The 19,378-nt window shown below is 46.6% G+C and overlaps 1 protein-coding gene across 3 annotated transcripts; it reads left to right on the forward strand.

The window, feature by feature from the left end:
* The first annotated feature begins 1,431 nt into the window (after positions 1–1,431).
* On the forward strand, positions 1,432–17,440 carry MPG (N-methylpurine DNA glycosylase). 3 transcript variants are annotated; one of them, XM_084537094.1, is made up of 5 exons: positions 1,432–1,626; positions 6,569–6,717; positions 7,326–7,551; positions 10,706–10,910; positions 16,918–17,440. In XM_084537094.1, the coding sequence occupies exons 3-5, from the start codon at positions 7,330–7,332 to the stop codon at positions 17,310–17,312; spliced, it is 822 nt and encodes a 273-aa protein (XP_084393220.1). In that variant the 5' UTR covers positions 1,432–1,626; positions 6,569–6,717; positions 7,326–7,329; the 3' UTR covers positions 17,313–17,440. The 3 variants fall into 3 exon arrangements, with proteins under 3 accessions (XP_084393220.1, XP_084393219.1, XP_084393221.1); XM_084537093.1 differs by lacking the exon at positions 1,432–1,626 and adding an exon at positions 1,778–1,857; XM_084537095.1 differs by lacking the exons at positions 1,432–1,626; positions 6,569–6,717 and adding an exon at positions 1,785–1,857.
* Positions 17,441–19,378: the final 1,938 nt, after the last annotated feature.

Genomic DNA, 19,378 nt, shown 5'->3' on the forward strand with positions numbered 1-19,378 from the left:
GGGAGCTGACTCCATGTCACTTTCAAACTGGACATGAAATCCAGTTTCAGCAAGTATCACAAAAACTTGATTTGGTATCTTATACAGGGAAAACTTGGAAATCTGTCCTTTGTGCTTTCTTCTGCTTCCACGCTGATTTGCTGTCCTCACTGCAGAAGGAAGGTAAGTCAACAGTCATCACATCCTGGAAGCTGTGGAGAACACTTCGCAAACACAGTTTTTGTTCCAAGAAAAGCCCAGCCCTCTGTATGCATCCAACATGCTGCAGATCCCAGGTCTCAGAAGGCCAGATTTTCTAACAGCAGTTTCCAAGTCGTTCCTTTCAAGGGGAAAAAAAAAAAAAAAAAAAAAAAAAGTGCTTTTGCCCAGTAGACAGGGAAACTTTAATCTTCCCAAATAGATCAGCTTTTACAAGAGGCTATTTTAGGTTTTAATTCTGTTACGCTGAAGTTATTGGACAAATGAAGAACATGGCATATGCTGTAGCTTGGAGCAATTTGCATTCTTCAGGTGTTAAAAGCTTGAAATACTTCCTTTGGGCATGAAATAGATCCATCATCAAAGTCAGCATTCCTGAAAGTGCCTGTCCCACAGACTCCCATAGGAGAAAGTCTGCAGAGCTGAACTAGTCTGACACCAGGAAATCCTTTCTGCATCTCTCATTCCTTCTTAGTTTCACATTTAGTTTTTGGAATTTGATGAAAGGCCAGTTTGATGCTTGGTTATCTTCCTTTTTATACACATTCTTGGCCTTCCTTTCTTATATCGACACCATATTAAAGCTGGGATGTTAACCATGCAAGTGAGGAAGTCCAAGATGCTAAGCTCTTCTGGAGGCATTCAGTCAATCAACACTGATTATGATTGTATATATGTATATACATTTATATCCTGATTTCTTTGCTAATAAGCGACGGATTTTCCGCTGGAGCTAAATGCATTTATGCAGCTGGACAACAGTATATCTCCAGGGAATCCTAACTGTTGTGAGCTTATTTTTGTCCATTTGTCCATTTTAATTAAACAAAGTCATAGAGAGATCTATACTGTATAAACAGGAAATAAATACATTTTGATCAATCAGACCTTTCCTAGTACCTTTTATGCAAACACTTGTTTATGAATCCATAGGCCTGTGTCTCTCCAGAAAGTGGTGAGGAAAATCTTATTTTGACCCTGTTTTGACCATACGCTCCATCTGGGTAAAAGCCAAAGCCAAGATTCTTCTTCTGCAGGCCAGACGCTTGTTATTCAGAGAACTGAGGGAGTAATTAATGCAGCTTTCTATGAAGTCAGCTTGTGACCATTCGCATTCTCTGGAACATATATTCACCCTTCTATTTCATTTTTCTGGGTGTTACTAACATGAAGCAGCAACACGTCAGAAAGTCGATGTTGAAAACCAGGAAGAGTTCAAAGATGTGCTACAAAGCCACCTGCGGCCCATAAAGGAATGACAACGAAAGATCAAGCAAGCTCAGAGAAAGGGTTGCAAATCGACTTGATTGTGGACCATCACCACCTACACCGTGAGAAGACGGCAATAAATAAATAAATAAATAAATAAATAAATAAAATAGAGGCCTTTTTAAGAGAGCCTGGTGCCTGGACACAGGAGACAGTGAGGTAAGGCCAAAAATCATGGCCTGCGGGCACACAGACGGGCTCCGGAGCCCACCGCCGTCCCCTCAGCCCTTCTCCCCCTCAGCAGCCCGGCCCCTCACGGCCGCGTATGGCGGGCGGGCGGCGGCCTCACCGGGAGGCGGTGCCCGGCAGCGGCCCGGCCCAGCCCGGCTCGGCCCGGCCCGGTCCGGCGGCACCGCGGGACAGGGGGCGGCCCGGCGCGGCCCCGGCCAGGTGCGTGTGCGGCGGGGCCGGGCGGGCTGGAGGCCGCCGCCGGGCCCACCCCGGGCGGGCTGCGGGGCCGGGGCTGCCCCCCGGGGCCGCCTCCGCCTCAGCCGGGGCCCGGCGCCAGCGTGCGCGGCCTGGAGGCGTCGGGAGGACGGGGCTGCCCCGTGAGGCCCGACCGCGGCGGCTGGGCGGGGAGCGGGGTGCTGGCAGCCCCCGGTGCTGCTGCGGGAACGGCTCCTGCGCCTCAGGGTTCCCGCAGCACAAGGGACGAACGCTTCCCGGTGTGTCTGGCCACCGAGCTCCCAGGAAAAGGAGCTCTTGGAGCTGTCTTCACGGTCACCAGTGGTGTTTATTTCAGGCTACTGTGTCGAAACATCCCTTTCTGATGCTATAAAAGCTAATTTCTGTGCTTCCTGGCTCTAAGGTGTTGCAAAGGCCATATAATGAATTGAGGGGAAAACAGCATCCCTGTGCTGTGAATGCAGCTGGGGTGAAAGAGGCGTGATAGCTGATGAAACAAAGCATAAATGGATGGCTGCCTTTGGAAGATGGGTGCGCAGTGATCCCCATCTCCTGTCCTGCCACTTCTCTTCTGCAGAGCCTCCTGGGGCCTTTTTATATGTAACAAAATGCACAGATAATCAAATCAGTCAGCAATGCTCCAGAGATCTTGGAAGATCTTCGAAGATTTCACAGCTAAACGCTGGAAGGCCAACTGCTCTACAGATGTGTGCGTGCCAAAAAGAAAAAAAAAAAAAAAAAAAAATGGTATGAATTAGGCCCTATAAGGAGGGGAAATACCCAGTCTACAGGAAATGTGCTGCTAATCTGTTTTGGAAAATGGAGGCTTTTCTAAATAAGAATGCTGTGTTAGAATCAAGGCTACTGTGGCATGAAAGGGACCGTGTTCATGCTTTACTCGTTCATGTCTATGTCTGACTCATATTTTCACAGCCTCTACAATAAGTGGGGATTTGCTCGATTACTGGAAGTGTCTTTTTATAGGAGAAACTTTAGCTTTTGTTCTTGTATTACATCATCAGATGTTTTTTGTCTCATTGCCACTAGCAGGCTGGTTTTGTCCCATACAGCATATGATCCCAAGCTGTGCGGGAAATTGACCTCTCTCCTCAGATCCTTCATTGTTTACGTAGAGCCTGAAGACTTTGGGGGTTTTGAAAATGTTCATTATTGTGGTGGACATCACGTCAGCTATGTATCTTAACCTGCATTTACAATTGTATCTCAACAGATCATCATCCATTAAGGCTTTGATCAAGTGTTCTGTTTTCTGACTTGAATTATTTAACAATGCCTGGTAATGCAATGCAGAGCACAGACAAATATTCTCTCTCTAACTGTAAAGATTAACCCTGAATCACTAAATGTAGGAAAAGTCTTTCCTTTGGTTGAAAATTGAGGAAAGGAACCTTGGAATCCTATTGCTGTTTCTAATGAGAGCTGAAGATGCTGAGGTCTGTGTAGGATCAGCCTGTAGCAATGAAATTACCGGTGCTCTTGGGCTGCCCATGTAGCATGTCTGTGAGAGCACTTGCAGCTTTTAAGAATTGCTTAACTGGAGAGGCAATAGGTGCCAGGCAACTCGGATCCTGTTTCTGATGTTGCGTTCCATAAAAGCACAACTCACCAACTGAGTTAGTGCTCCACACAAACTGGCCATGTTTTCAGCACGTCTTCATGTATTGCTGGTGATCTGGAAGTTCCAGTTAACGCCATCAGAAGAGTCTGGGGGTAGTCTCCAGCGTGAAGCACTCCTTTGATTGACTCTTCAGAAGTATTCCTCTTCTGTCCCTTCCTTCACACAACCCCTTTTCCCATCCACGTCCTCCTTTCTAGGCGGGACTCACGTTTGCAAAGGCCAACAAGCAATTTTGTCTGAGGGAGGTAGGTGACTTCTACCCTGACTTTTACCCTGAGCTGGTGGAAGGGGATGGGGAGCAGGATGTGGCCCTCATTATCCATGAAGAACTGGTTGGTGACCTACTACGGCACTTAGATGTGCACAAGTCGATGGGGCCAGATGGGATCCACCCAAGGGTACTGAGGGAACTGGCAGAGGAGCTGGCCAAGCCGCTGTCCATCATTTATCAACAGTCCTGGCTATCGGGGGAGGTCCCAATCGACTGGCGGCTAGCAAACGTGACGCCCATCTACAAGAAGGGCCGGAGGGCAGACCCAGGAAACTACAGGCCTGTCAGTTTGACCTCAGTGCCAGGAAAGCTCATGGAGCAGATCCTCCTGAGAGTCATCATGCAGCACTTGAAGGGGAAGCAGGCGATCAGGCCCAGTCAGCATGGCTTTATGAAAGGCAGGTCATGCTTGACGAACCTGATCTCCTTCTATGACAGAGTGACGCGCTGGGTGGATGAGGGAAAGGCTGTGGATGTGGTCTACCTTGACTTCAGCAAGGCTTTTGACACCGTCTCCCACAGCATTCTCCTCAAGAAACTGGCTGCTCTTGGCTTGGACTGGCGCACGCTTCGTTGGGTTAGAAACTGGCTGGATAGCCGGGCCCAAAGAGTCGTGGTGAATGGAGCCAAGTCCAGTTGGAGGCCAGTCACTAGTGGCGTCCCCCAGGGCTCGGTGCTGGGGCCAGTCCTCTTTAATATCTTCATCGATGATCTGGACGAGGGCATCGAGTGCACCCTCAGTAAGTTCGCAGATGACACCAAGTTAGGTGCATGTGTCGATCTGCTTGAGGGTAGGAAAGCTCTGCAGGAGGATCTGGATAGGCTGGACCGATGGGCTGAGGTCAACTGCATGAAGTTTAACAAGGCCAAGTGCCGGGTCCTGCACCTGGGGCGCAATAACCCCAAGCAGAGCTACAGGCTGGGAGAGGAATGGTTGGAAAGCTGCCAGGCAGAGAAGGACCTGGGAGTGATGGTGGACAGTCGGCTGAATATGAGCCAGCAGTGTGCTCAGGTGGCCAAGAAGGCCAACGGCATCCTGGCTTGTATTAGGAACAGCGTGACCAGCAGGGCTAGGGAGGTGATCGTCCCCCTGTACTCAGCTCTGGTGAGGAGGTGATCGTCCCCCTGTACTCAGCTCTGGTGAGGCCGCACCTCGAGTACTGTGTTCAGTTTTGGGCCCCTCGCTACAAGAAGGACATTGAGGTGCTTGAGCGGGTCCAGAGAAGGGCGACGAAGCTGGTGAGGGGCCTGGAGAACAAGTCCTACGAGGAGCGGCTGAGGGAGCTGGGCTTGTTCAGCCTGGAGAAGAGGAGGCTCAGGGGTGACCTTATCGCTCTTTTTAGGTACCTCAAGGGAGGCTGTAGCGAGGTGGGGGTTGGCCTGTTCTCCCACGTGCCTGGTGACAGGACGAGGGGGAATGGGCTTAAGTTGAGCCAGGGGAGTTTTAGGTTAGATGTTAGGAAGAACTTCTTTACAGAAAGGGTTGTGAGGCATTGGAACAGGCTGCCCAGGGAAGTGGTGGAGTCACCATCCCTGGAAGTCTTCAAAAGACGTTTAGATGTAGAGCTTAGGGATATGGTTTAGTGGAGGGCTGTTAGCGTTAGGTTGGAGGTTGGACTCGATGACCTTGAGGTCTCTTCCAACCTAGAAAATTCTGTGATTCTGTGATTCTGTAATAACAATTTAGAGTTGATACAAAGTGAAAGCAATGGTCCCGAGCAGAATGCTTGGCATGGAGTTGGCCATTCTGTGCCAAGTCTCTACCATCACTGAATTATTGCAATAAAGAATTAGATGTTCAGGAAGAAACAAACGTACCATCTTTTTGCAAGTCATGGCACTGTGATTTTCTTACTGCATACCTTTATATGCATGTGTCTCTGCTTCTGAAGTAGAAAGTAACAGTACCAGGGAACCCACACTTGTGATTCATTCTTGTTTCAGTGCAGGTAAAGGAAACTGTTGCTGATGTCTTTGTGAAAAATATCCAAGCAAGCTACAGATCATTTTTGATGGCAAAAGGTTTTGCAGGCATTTTTAAAAGCTCCTGATCTAGTGGAGAATGAGTGGCAGTAGTTTTACTATGTATATACTTCCCTTGCAGATTCAGCTGTGTGTAGGTCTCTTTCGATTTCCACTTATGTAGGATATTGAACTCTTGCTTTTTTCCCTTGTGTCTAGATTTGGTTGAATTTTAGCATTGGTGAAGCATCTTTTAAAACCTGATGTCACTGCTGTCTCTTATAAAACTTCCTTTTTAAGGCTGACACTTTCCGAATTTAATAAGTGGGTGGGATTTTTTTTAGAGTTTGGTTTCAGCTTTTTGTGTATCCGGTCTTGTTGGAGTACAGGAACAGTGCATTTTTCCCCACTGTTTTTTTAGCCTTTTTGTATAAAAAAGGCTAAATAAAGAGCATTTCCCAAAATGACAATGTCCCAGCTGGGAGACTGGCTTTTGCTAGACCCTGAGAAGAAATAGAAAACTGTAAGCTGTTCCTGAGTAAATGATGCTTTGTTGGTATTATGACCTACAGCTCCAAAATCTCTTAGGCTACCTGGGAGGTTCTGAGAGTCCAGTAAGCACCAGGAGCAGCATACACAACAAAAGGACAGCTCACTTCTGTGTTGTGCTCTGCAGATGTTCCTGCAGTGAAATATCTCCCACCAAAGCTAGTTGGAGTCACGGTGCTAATCCATTGCCCCCAGCTCCCACCTCACGCTGTTAGCCAGCATAGATTTCAAAGAGCTTCATAGAGTGAATTAATAACTTTGTTCTTCTTTGACAGGTGTAAGGACTGCAGCACAGAAAAAGAAACAAACTTTTGAATCTTGCATAGTAAATTGGTGACAAATCTGGAAGAACAATTTTGTCTTATGTAGTTGTCACAAATACATACTGTAGGCTGGAACAGACTGCTCTTCATCCCTTTGGCAGGTGAATTTAAAGCTTATTTTGTGAGGGTCTTAATACAAACATTTTTACAGCATGATAAACAAGTCTGACACTACGACTGTAAATAGGGCATCTCCCATCTCAACTGTTCTGTGCCCTGTGGAGACTTAGATTGTTGTCCAGCTACATTACTGTATGAAATGATTGATACATCACTTCTCTGAACCTTCTAACTTGGTACAATTTTCAGGGTGTTTGTTTCATATTTTTTTTTGTCTGCTTAACAGATCATCTCCTTTTTTGGAGAACTAACATAGTACTGCTTCGTATTTATTTTCAAATTCTGAATTTCCTAACCTAAAAGCAAACATATTTTTACTGCTACGTAGAACAGAGTTATTTTCTGTCTGGAGTCTTTACAAGATGAAAACTCAAACTGCAGTTTTCTATTTGTGTATCAGCAGAGCCCGGTATTTGCTTAACCTGATGTAGACCCGGCTAAATATGTCACCTGCTTCTGTAGTTTGCCTAAGTTGTCTAACCTTTCAGATTCATTTTGTGGAGAGATGTGTAAAAATCCGTGTGTGTGGACACGAGTTACTTTTAAATAAGCTTTACATCCTCTAATTATGTTTATATCTATTTTCTAGAACTATGCCAAGAAAAAGAAAGCTGTTGGCTGAATTAAGTGCTCTCCAAAGGAGCTCCAGCATTCCTCCCTCTGATGCTTTGGAGAACCTGAACACCACTCCTGATGGGGACTCTTCTCCAAAAAGCAGCAAATATTTTGCAACAGAGAAAAAAAAGTCTTTCCAGCTAGAAGCAGATTTTTTCAGCCAGCCCTGTATTAGTCTGGCCAAATCCTTTCTAGGACAGGTAAGACATTTAGACTGAGATTACTGTGCTGGAGCATGTGCTAGCTAATAATTTAGTGTAAAAGGATGAAATTCTTTTTCTGCAATTTGACCCTAGGGCTTTTCTATTTTAGGAATACTGTTCTCCTCATTCTTTCTCATGCAAAGTTTAGGAAACTAAAGACTGGTAGCTAAATCTATTTTGGATGAAGACATAAAAGTAATTTTTTTAGGTTTAATTTATTGTCACATTTCAGAATTAGTTTATTTTTGTGGCATTTTTCTCACTTATTTTCTGATTTACTGAAACACACTTTATTGTTTGTGGTTTGAAGGTTGCTTGAGGCCAATTTTTTCTTTTCAGGTATTCCTTTATTTGTTTTTGCCCACTCCTGCTTTGTCCACTGGAAAGTAATGCTGTGCAGTCAACATCATTTGCTCCTCTACCTCCATTTTATATCTTAAGATGCTAATAGCATGCCAGGTCCTTGGCCTTTCTTGACCAATAACCACTGTCATAGGGTACTGGAATATTCCGTTCTCACCTGGAAGTACACTATGAAAGTTGTGTCTTTCACGATCTGCTTTTATTTTTGCTGTTCTGCATAACTCAGTATTGTCAGTAGAGATGGGGAGCTTGCTAACAATCACCCTTCCCAGCTTACTAACACAAATACATGAGGCAACATAAGCCCTAGCATGGAGGCCTCTGGGATGCCACAGTCCCACAGTTAAACTCTGACATGTTATTCCTACCTACAACTACTTGTTCATGAAAGTACCTTCTACCTTATCCCACTGCAGAAATTTTGAGGAATCCATGGACCTTGCTGAAAGCCTTTGGAAATCAGAGTACGGGAGATCATGTGTGTCCCTTCTGCTCAGCAAGTCCTTCAGAAAACCCTCTGGCTCTCTTTATGGGAGGGAGTTCCTCCAGTGTTCTCCCTGTAAAAAGTTCCAGTCTGAGACCTCCTAAACACAACTGCAAAATGTATTTTTAGTTTTACTGCTACAATCTTATCTGAGGCTTTTTTTTTAATACCTTTATTATCTGTAGGGTGAACTCTCTGGGTTCTCATTGGTTTAGATAACTTCAGGAATTTGTTCCACTAACTGTTGTTTTTGGCATGTATTGCCATGTCTAGCTTTGGTTTTACTTTTGAAGGATACTGTCTTGCTTGTAATTGATGCCTTTGCTCTGTTTTTTAACCCTGCTGCTTTTTTTTGTTCTTTCTCAGCTTTTCTCTCAGACGTCATGATGTGTATTTGCTCTTTGTAGACTTCCTGCTAGAGGCTTGCCTTTCCTGCTTTGGCCTTTGGCTGCCTCTTTTAAGTTCTTCCTAACAAGCTTCCTCATTTTATGTAGTTTCCCCTTTTTGCTGGTAAGCAATACTGTAATAGATTATTTTTAGACCTGAAAGCTTGTGGAAGGACACTGAACTTTACACTTCATGGCTGAAAGCTCAACAAATTGAACAACTTTGTGAAAGTTGTTTTTCAGAGATGAGCCTTTGGAGGACACTTTGCATTTTGCTCTGGATCACTTTGACAGTTTATATACTGACAGTTGGTGGTATCTAAAAAATATGGTCCATGGCCAATCCTACTGTGGTATTTTCTTAGTCTATATGAAGATACCTGAAGTTTTCTTGTACTAGTGCATTTTTTGTTGTCTTGATGATTCCAACATCCTCATGCATTCTGTTGCCCCAGGCAGATGACGTTTTAGTCCCAGTTCCATACTTTTCCTGTTTAGGCCTACAATTACAAACCAGGCAAATTCTGTGTTAATTTTAGATTTTCTTTAAAGTATAACTCCCAGTTTCCCGTGATGTAATCTATGGTTTCATTTTGTTATAATTATAACTGCATTTATTGTCTTTGCTCTACCAGATTTTGGAGGTGCCTGCTTTATTAGTATTGCTTATTATTTTAAACTGTTGTAACTGTAAATAGTTTGTCTGAAGACTGAGGGAAATGCCTGCCTACTCTTAAAATTGTAACTTTACCATTGCATTTCATCATATTAAAAGAAAAATTTGGCCATCTGCGTGTGCTTTTGGGGTGTTCACAGACACCGGTGCTTTTCTGAAGTCACTGTTGTTCACAAAACCAATAAAACGTTGTTTTCAATGATTTGGGAACTGCTGTAGGGAAAATGTGATATATAGGAGTTGCAACATTTAAGACAGACTTCTGGAGCATCTGTACTGGATCAGGTCAATGACTGCATTAACAATCCAGGAAAAAGATTTATTAGGAGGTATGCTTTGTTTCTTGCAAGTCATTCTTGAATTGCTGGTTTTTAAGTATGGAAGCACAGAACATGGTGTAATTAGACCAATGAGACCATAGTGCAGTATTTTATAAACACGCATTAAGTAAAAAAAAAAAAAAAAAAAAAAAAGTTTAGAAATCAGGTCAAAAAAAAATGCTGTACAGAGTTTAGTGTTTATTTTTCTAGAGAATCTTTTCACTGTTGTGGTTGTGCTTTTCCCCATCAACTGTGTTTTATTTAAGGAGGTAGCAGCAGTGAAGAACACACTGCAGTAATGAAGATCCTTTGTTGTCTGCCTGAAGCCACTTTCTAGCTCTTCTGCAATTGCCCTCTCCATGGTGTAGAAAATAACCAAAGTATCAGTAGTACTTCTGTCTCTATAGTCACTAGGACTTTTTTGAAACACCTCTAGGAGAGACTATCCAGTCACAGTAGTTATTTAATTATGCTGCTGTCATATTTCTTCTGATCAAAGGAAAACATATTTGTGGTGCTTCAGAGTTGATATTAGTGCTGCTTTTTTGCCTTAAAGCTCTAGCTCTCCTGCAGGGTTGAGGTGGAGAATACAGAAAATAACCACAAAAGAAGCTCTGTGGGCTGTGGAGATTGCTGCTTTGTTGTAGATATGGTCATAAATTTGCTCTGTATGATACTGTAACATCTAGACCCTCCAAGCATTTTGCTGAGTGAACGACAGGTAGGAATTTCTTGTATTGGGATGTGGCCCAGACAGTAGAAACTGAAAGAGTTCTTATTAGCTTACAGACTGAACTCATGGAGGTATAGGAGAGTAGATTGTACCATCGTGCCCTTTTTTCTGACTTGCTTCTACAACCCTTGTGCTGTGATTGTTTTGTACAGGGGGTTGCTAACTGATGCCCTCTGACCTCTGTTTCAGATTTTAGTTCGCCGACTTCCTGACGGCAGGGAGCTCTGGGGGAGGATCGTTGAAACAGAAGCTTATCTGGGTGGGGAAGATGAAGCTTCCCACTCGAAAGGTGGGAAGCAAACTCAACGAAACGCAGCGATGTTCATGAAACCAGGCACCCTGTACGTGTATCAGATCTACGGGATTTACTTCTGCGTGAATGTTTCCAGCCAAGGTAAGCTGAGGCTGAAAAAGATTTAATGCCTACAGCACGGGTCTGATATTGCAATCTACATTTGCTGTGGTGCAGTCACTCGTGAGTTCCCTATGGACTCTGTGAAGTCAATGACTTGTCATAATCTCTCCTTCGGACCTTAGTTTTGCCATTGTAAATGGTTTGTAGCTGTGGCCAGTGTGTTAGCTTCAGACACTACAAGCAGGGCCCATCTCTGGCTATGCAGTGACCAGCCAGATGGGGTTTTTGTCCCAGCTGGAAGCTCTATGGCTGTTCAGATGCAGAAATAAAGGTGAAGGACTAGAAGGGAATCTGGACAGGATGGAACTTTCAGTTTTGATGACCAGAGCTGCTGCCTTATTCATGTGAGTTGGTGAACTTTGTTCCTTGAAGGTGGTATAAGTAAGTAGCCACTATAGGATCATTTTAGCTGCTTTGCTGTATCTTAAGGAAAAAAAAAAATGGAAAAAAAAAAAACAGGCTGTTACAGGATCTTTAATCTTCTGTTATTCTCAAGATAATAAAAGCCCTAATCATATGATTCTCCTTTTAACAAGCAGGTGTTGCTTGTAGACCTGTTTTTTGCTTTACTTACAGATGACAGTGTTTGCCTTGCAATAAAGCTATTGGTTAATTAGACACCTTGAAATGGCAGCATGTATTTCTTAGAGTAAACACTTACTTTGTTTGAAAAATCTCAGAAGCTTTTTTCTTTTTCACCATTGCAAAGATAGATCTTAAAAACAAAAACAAATAAAAAAAACTTGCTTGTATATTCCTAATTAGAAAGCAAGTGCTGTCACAGTGACCATTAATCCTCAGGTTTTGGCCTTTGGACAGGAGCCAAGCAGAAAAACAGTGCCAGGTAATACTGTGGGGGAAGAGCCTGACTTCCTAAATGGAAGTCTGGAGTCTGATGGATGAACACATGAATTTCATTATGATGTCTCTGCCAAATCTGTTCAGATAATGAAAGAAGAATGTTTTGTTGTTGTTGTTGTTCAGGATGGGATTCTTAGTGTATGAAATATTAGGAATAATAATTTTTACTTTAAAAAAAAAAAAGCTTAGCCTTTGAATTCTAAAAGATTTCTTTGAAATCTGTGCTTTCGGAAATTTTCCCTTATATACCTATGTTTAGTTTTGTAGCAAAACAGTCAATGAGCTCACTGTTTTGATGGAATTTGGAGATTGGGGTCTCTGCTTTTTTTGTGATTATGGCTAACAAAGAATTTATATCCCTCTTCCTAAATAGCTCCAAGCCACACCTTTAAAAGTTAGGCTGTTTGGAAATCTGAAGATTTAGCTGAGCTCTTAGCTTTATTTTTAGTTTCTTATGTTATTTGTGTTGCATTAGGACATTCCCCCATGTGTCTGACAAGACGTTTTGTTCCCTAAGCAATGCCCAAGACAGTGAGTCTCTGCACTAAAGCAAAGAGAGAATTTGTATGAAACAAAAAGATCTGTTAGTAAGTTATTACCTGTCTTTGCCAGGATCTTCCTGTGCTTTAAAAAGAAATGAACTCAGCCTCTGTCTGCTCTGCAGCCTTGATATGGTGTTGTGGGGACACAGAGTCTGAGATGATGTAAGTGTAAGAACAGACCCTGGAAGTATTTGTGTTCCCTGTCTGTTCTTGGGCACCACAGCTGTCAGACCCCTTGCTCTAGAAATGATTTTTCTCTCTTTGAATGTCAGCAGGTACTGCACGATGACTTTTGCATAATCAATTATTCATTTAGGCCTGTTTTGCTATGGCAAGTTGACTGTGAGGTCAGAAGGGAAGCTTTTGATGGTGACCGAGGCCTTTACTTGAGTTTTCTGTACTCTGCAGGATTGGGGTGCAGGAGGAAATGCCCAGCAGATTTTGCTTTGCAGCCTTAGGTTTGCTGCCCCAGCAGTGCCTGCTTTGGTCTTTCCGATCGGGTGGCCACGTTTACCAGCTGGAGTAGCGTGATCTGGCCCTCATGCTGGAAACGCCTGTTCTGTATCCAAATTTCTGTTGTCTCAACCACTGCTTTTCCTCAGCGTTTCTATGCCCCTGCTGAGACCTTGTATTGCTGTAACTGTGCCGGCTCAGGTCATACTGACCAGTTCTGCATTGCTGGCAAGCCCTCGTGCTGCTTCCACAGCAGGGTCCTGATGAGGAAGGGGCGCATTTCAAGAGAGCCACTGGCTGCTGTCCTGCTGCGGCTCAGCTTCCTGAACTGAGCGACCAGAGCGCTGATGTGGAGCTGTTAACTTAATGAAAGCAGCTGTACTTGCCTGGAGGAAGATCAAAGCGCCGTGCTCTCAGTGTTGCCTGTGTTTTGCTACCTTCTTGGCATAGCTGCTACACAGGGCTGTCCCGGACACATGCGCTGTTGGGACCAGGCAAGCAGCACAGGTCAGACTGTTGCAGCAGACAACAGCTAAACTCTGACTTGAATTGTGCAGGCAGCTTTTTGCTTCTTAAACAGCTCGGGATCTAAGACAGTAACGTGTGCAAGCCTTTATATGCCCCTCTTCCTTGCTGCCCTCCGCGTACCTTCTCAGGAATGAGGTATTTGGCTCTTGAGCCTCTCGCTCTTTAAAGCTCCCTTTTTTTCATATGTAGCCCCGTAGCATTGTCTGTTTTCCTACCACTTGGGACAAACATCTTCTGGTTTTTGTATCTGGTTTATGCGAGACTTCAAGCTCAGCCGTGTCACTCGGGGATAGGAAGAGGCGTGTCACCAGTAGAGCTGTGCTGCCAGAGATGTGTGGCAGAACAGCTACAAAAGCAAGTTTTACTGCACGACCCACCACCACTGCAGTGTCCTCAACAGTAAGTCCTCAGCCCAATGTGATGCTGCCGACAGATGGCAAAAGCATTTCAGCTGTAGCACGTTGCCTCGCCACATTGAGGCGAGAAGTTGAGGCTGTTTGTGTATTCAGCCAAGTCCATTTGGCTGTGGTTTTGTGTTCATAAAACCGTAACGAGCTGAAGGGTGGTCTCATATTTTCTGTCACAGAGGAAGGGGAAATCTTTGTGTACATCACCAAGAGAAAGCTGAATCGTGGGACTATACTGGAAGGGGCCTTTCCCATTACTGTCAGGACTGGTACTGCCTGAAGCCATGGAGTGTGTCACTGCATTGTGTTTTTGGAGAAATCATAAAAGATAGAGGAAGAAAAGTTTATAGAAAAATATAACCAATGTCCTTCAGCGTGCATGAATCCTACCGCGAATCTTGGCAACAGCAGAATAATCTTAGCACAAAGAGCCTTCCCAAGGGCTAAGAGGGATGCTGGGCTTCCCTTGCTTCAGGAAGACAATAAATGCCAGTCAAGCTTCTCTTTGACTTTGCTGTGATTATTTTTTTTTTCTCAGGCATTTGCCAATGTGAGCATTTTGCTGCCAGATCTGAAATAATCTCGTGTAAAATCAGGATCCTGGTGATTCTCTACCCAGGCCCAGGGTCACACAGGGTGGACTTCTCCCTAACTTTTGGATCCTAGACCAGGACTTTGAAGGAAGTGCTTTGAGAGCAGTGAGTCAGATGGGTGGAGAGAGGAGAAAACGTCTCTACAGCAGCCAGGAGCTGTTTCCAAGAATGAGAGCTGGAGTTGATCCAGGGAGGGAGAAGCAAGCTGCACAGCGCGGGTGTGGGACTTCATTATCATTTCATGATTTCTAGCTGCCCAGGGAGAGAATTGGCCTCTGCATTGCTGCCAGACCCCAGCTTTTAGTTCTAAACTCTGCTCGGTACACGGAGTGACTCTGTGAGGCATGGGAGGTAAATACACTGTCTCTGGACTGGAGCAGAGGACCCGAGCTGCGCTGATGGTGTGGCGGTGGCAGTGTCTGTGTCAGGCTGCTGCTGAAGCCAGGTGACCCCACGAGCTCGCAGTGGCAGGCTGCAGGAAGGGAAGAAGGAAGGCTCAAGCACTCTGGCAGGCAGGTGGTGAGCCAGGATTCAGGTACTATTTGGTAGTTAAAGTAAAACTTCTGATACGCAAATACACTCAGAGGGTCCTGAGTGCCAGCCTGCGGGCTGGGAGGGCAGAGAAAGCATCAAGGCATCCCTGCACTCATATCCTGCCTGCTGGCTGTTCCCAAAGCTCTCGTGGTGTTGCTCTCACGCTCAGGGGCTGCTGGCTTGGAGCAGAGCAGGGTCTGTATTGCACACAGCTAGGAAGAGCTGGAAAACTTCCTAGTGGAAACGCACAAAGAGCAGCCAGAGACAAGTGCCAGGTACACCCTGCCACTGCTGTGCGGGTGCTTTGGAGCACCTGGAGTTTCTCTGAGGGCTTGTCTTTCTTCACATGAGCTCCCAAGGACTTGCTTTAATTCACATGTAACCACAGTTTCCACTTGCATTTGTGATGGATGAAGGCAAGTAGTGTAATTAGCAGCTCCTCGGAATCCCACAGTTGTTCCTGGTGAGTGAGGCAGCATCCCAACATGAAGGATGTTTCTGTTTGCACGGATGAAAAGCAGAATTAGGACATGGAGCATGTTCTTAAAAATCTAAAATGAGCTTTGAGCTCTAAATCAGTGTCAGAGAGGGAAACAGCTTTTGGCTGCTAGATTAGCATCAGTCCCCTTCCTTAGAGAAGGGAGTGTTTGGAAACAGATTGCGGACAGCTGTTGGAATTAAGTCTGTTTATTTCACTGAGCTGCACTGGGGGCGGTGGGGGTTCTGTGCAGGTTCAAGGCAAGAGGCACACCTTGCAAAAGCAAGAATCAGGCCTTCAGTTTATAGGTTCATTGGGAACCCAGGAGAGCAGTTTGTTATGGGCCTTGTACAAAATGTGAGAGGGCTTCTATTTTTGGAAACTGCAGGTCCCTAGGGATCTGGTGGGCTACAGAAGAGCCTTTGCCAGGCTTGAGCATGGCTCCAGATGTTTGAGGCTGGAGAGGGAGAGGAGATTCTTGTGGAGCAGCATCACCAGAGCACAGATGCTGGAGAGGAGGAATGTCGTGGGCGGCCCCAGCACAACGGGTGCTGTGTGGGGCAGCACACAGATCGCATTGCCAGGCTCTCAGCTCGCCCACTCAAGGTCATGAGAAGACCTTCCCTGCTCCCCAGTGGAAAATATCAAGGAAGTATTTATGTCCCACTTCAGCTGGATAGCCTCCTTGCAGGGGAGTTTCTCTGCTCAGAGCTGTAGCTTTGCTTCACTGTCCCCAAAATGAGGGGGAGCTCCAAAGGCTCCCGACAGGGTGACAAATCGCATTTGAGAAGAGAATGGCAGCTTTCTGCCCTCCTCGTCGCAGGTGGACCATAGCTGCAGAAGGGATGCTCCCAGGGCCGTGCAGCCCCTGCCTGCCCCAGGACCCCATCCTGTGAGAGCTTCCCTGGCACAAGGATTCGGATCGCACTCCTCTGCAGTTCCCCAAAGCCACGTTTGTCCCACCCACACCTCAGACGGGGCGCTGGCGCTGGGAACACCTCCATCCCAAGCTCCCTCAGCGGTAGCCCAGGCTGCTCCCAGTGCCTGCTGCTGCCTGCCAGGAGGCTTTGTCCAGTGTCACCCCACAAGCTGTCTCTTTCTGTTGGCAGCATCCACACTCATTCCTCCTCTCCTTTGTTAGCTGGAGATCTTATAATCAGAGTTTATTATAAATCCACTGGGTTTGGGAGCAGCTTCAGATAGCTATGCCAAAACTGAACCATATGTGTATTTATTCCCGAACATTGTGCTGACAGAAGAAAAACCTCTTGTCCTCTGGCAAGCCTTGGAGCAGCAGTGAGACCTGGGAACATCAAGAAGTGGGGTAAAGGAAGAGCAAATCAGCTCTGGTGAATCAAGGACACGGAGTTATGGGACTCCAGATATTCAGGATAGGCAAGGCACTGACCATGGGTTAGCAGCTGATTTGGTGACAGCCTGGGAGAAGTAGAGGCCCTGTGGCTGGTGCTGCAGGCAATTCCCTGCACCCTCAGGCTTAGAAATGAAGAGCTTCCACTGGCCTTGGGGCTGAGCACGGAGATGCTTTTGACAAACAAGCCTGTACTAACGTGTGGTTCTTGTTCCGCACAGGGGAAGGCGCTGCTGTCTTACTTCGTTCTTTGGAGCCTCTTCGGGGTTTAGATGCGATGAGAGAGCTGCGCAGTGCTGCCAGGAAAGGACCCGCAAAGCCACTGAAGGACTGGCAGCTGTGTAACGGGCCCTCCAAGCTCTGCCAAGCATTTGGGATTGATAAGGCTTTTGACCAAAGGGACCTGACCCAAGATGCAGCCATCTGGATGGTACCTGGACATGAACTACCAGGGGAGCAGGACGTGGTAGCCACAACCAGGATTGGTGTTGGCAACAGGGGAGAATGGTCACATAAACCTCTCAGGTTTTATTTACGAGGAAATAAATTTGTAAGTGTTGTAGACAAGAAAATAGAGAGAGAGATGGCAGTAAGGGGACCCTCCCCTTGCAGCTGATGAGTCTTGCGGGTGTGCCACCAACCAGGACTTGATCGGTGCTCTGTATGAGAGCCTCAAGCTCCGCTGCGGCAGCAGCAAGGACAGCTTGTAGGTTTTTAACAATAAACGTACTTTATCACAATGAAGACAGCAAGGTGGAATTTTGTTTGGGGAGGCAGATGGGAATGGCTCTCCCAGCCAAAACGGAGGTTGGTTTTGAGCACTGAAGGGCACTGGAGGCATTGTGAACAGATCCAGGCTCTGGTAAGGTGGGTGACTGGTGAAGGCTCATGCTGCTGGCCTGCTGTGCTGCTGCCCAGAAGAAGCTTCCCACTTGGCATCTTCTGGGGAATAGCCAACAGACTGGATGGCAGCAGGGCTGATGGAAGGGAGGAGAGAGCTGTGGGTGATCAGCCTGGAGGAGCGGAGGTAAAAGAAGAATCTTACTGTCGCCTACAACTACCTAGTGGGAGGCTGTAGAGAGGGCAGAGCCAGAGTTCTGTCAGAGGTACACAGGGGCAGGATGAGAGGTAATGAGCACAAGCTAGAAAACAGGAAATTCTCATTAGCTACATGGAAAACTTTTTTGCCATGAGGGTGGTCAAACACTGGAACAGGAGCCCAGAGAAGCTGTGAGCAATATGTCCTGGGAGGCATTCAAACCTCCTCTAGACAAGCTCCTGCGTGACCTAACCAGACGCATTCTCTTTGAGCAGAGATTTGGACAAGAGCCCCTGTTCAATCTGTAACCCCAGTCTATAAAGTCCATCTTTTTTTTGTTTATTTTTCCTGCTGCTTTTGAGACCAGTTCAAAACTTACGAGTGTGTGAGCCTCAACACAGAGAAAGCACCAATGCTGAGGCTTCTGGTTCGCAGCACTGCAACCTGCCATGAGGTACGGGGTGTGTGTGTGTTTGCACTTAGGATTCAGGGCAAAACCCACAGAACTGCAGCCCTGCTGGCAGTTTGCCTTGGAGATACGGCACCAAGCCATGCAGCCAGGCCAAATAATGGCCTGGGTCTCAGGATTTAGTGGCCACCAGCCAGTGTTAGGAACCTCTGTGCCACAGCGTTGCTGCAACTTCCCCCGCGGAGAGCTGCACCCTGCCTTCCCGTGCCATGACCGTGGGGTGGGAGGGCGAGGGAGCGCTGTGCTGCACTCAGCCACAGCTTGCACAAATGCTGCTGCAGGGCTGGTGCCAATGTGCCCTGCTGACCTTGGGCAGGATTTGTCTTTTCACCTGCCAGCCAGGCACAGTTGGGTGCTGGCCAGCAGTGTGTGGGCTGGCCCCTTCCCCTTTAGGTCCGGTGCTCACCTGTGTCCCTGGGCTTGGGCCCAGGTGACCACATCCCATCAGTGCCGTGTGGCACTTGGCTTCATCTAGCAGTCTGTATCAGCATCATCCCTGTGACCACAAATAGAGATGACAGGGATTCCTCTCCACCTTCAGGATTCACATGCAAGAAAAATTCAAGTTTCCAACTCCCCCATCACATGAGAAGACTCTTACCCTGCTCCTCCAAAGGGGCTTAGTTATGTCCAGCTCATTAACGCCCCGGGATGCATTTGCTGGGGACTGGATGGGCCAAGGGGCCCTGCAGCAACGTTGTGCTGATTCTAGCTCAGGCATCGCTTTTGTCCTTCTGTAACATCCTTGCTTGCAGCTGCAGGGGGTGATGCACAAAAGGGCCCGGCATGAAGTAGCTGTCATCAGGTATCCAGCACGCTGTGGGCCCTGGGCTCCCTCGGTGCAGCTGCACCCTGCTGGTGGTGGCTATGCTGGGCAACGCGTTTTTCACCCCTGCCGTGTGGGCAAGTGAAGCCGCTCTCACATTCCTGCAGCTCTGGGGAGAAGTTCAAGCTTGTGTGTGTGGTCTGTGTGGTATACAGGAAGGTCTTCAAGAGGAGCCTGGTGGTCTGTACACACCGCATGTCCCTGGAAGCCACCACCACGGAAGCAAAAGTTGCCCCTGCGCCCTTTCCTGGATGCACAGCACAGAGCTGTAGGGGTGCCCAGGAGCTCAGTATCTCCTAGCCCCGGCCCCTGCGTCTTCTCTGCCTTCACCCATGCAGCAGCTGGAGC

The sequence above is a fragment of the Aythya ferina genome (assembly GCF_964211825.1).
Source record: "Aythya ferina genome assembly, chromosome: 15".
NCBI classification, from domain to species: domain Eukaryota; kingdom Metazoa; phylum Chordata; class Aves; order Anseriformes; family Anatidae; genus Aythya; species Aythya ferina.

Excerpts from the sequence above, each read along its gene's own strand:
- MPG (XM_084537094.1), top strand. The coding sequence starts at position 7,330 with ATGCCAAGAAAAAGAAAGCTGTTGGCTGAATTAAGTGCTCTCCAAAGG. Across the intron at positions 7,552-10,705 it reads CCAAATCCTTTCTAGGACAG|ATTTTAGTTCGCCGACTTCC; the intron begins GTAAGACATTTA and ends CCTCTGTTTCAG. Across the intron at positions 10,911-16,917 it reads CGTGAATGTTTCCAGCCAAG|GGGAAGGCGCTGCTGTCTTA; the intron begins GTAAGCTGAGGC and ends TGTTCCGCACAG.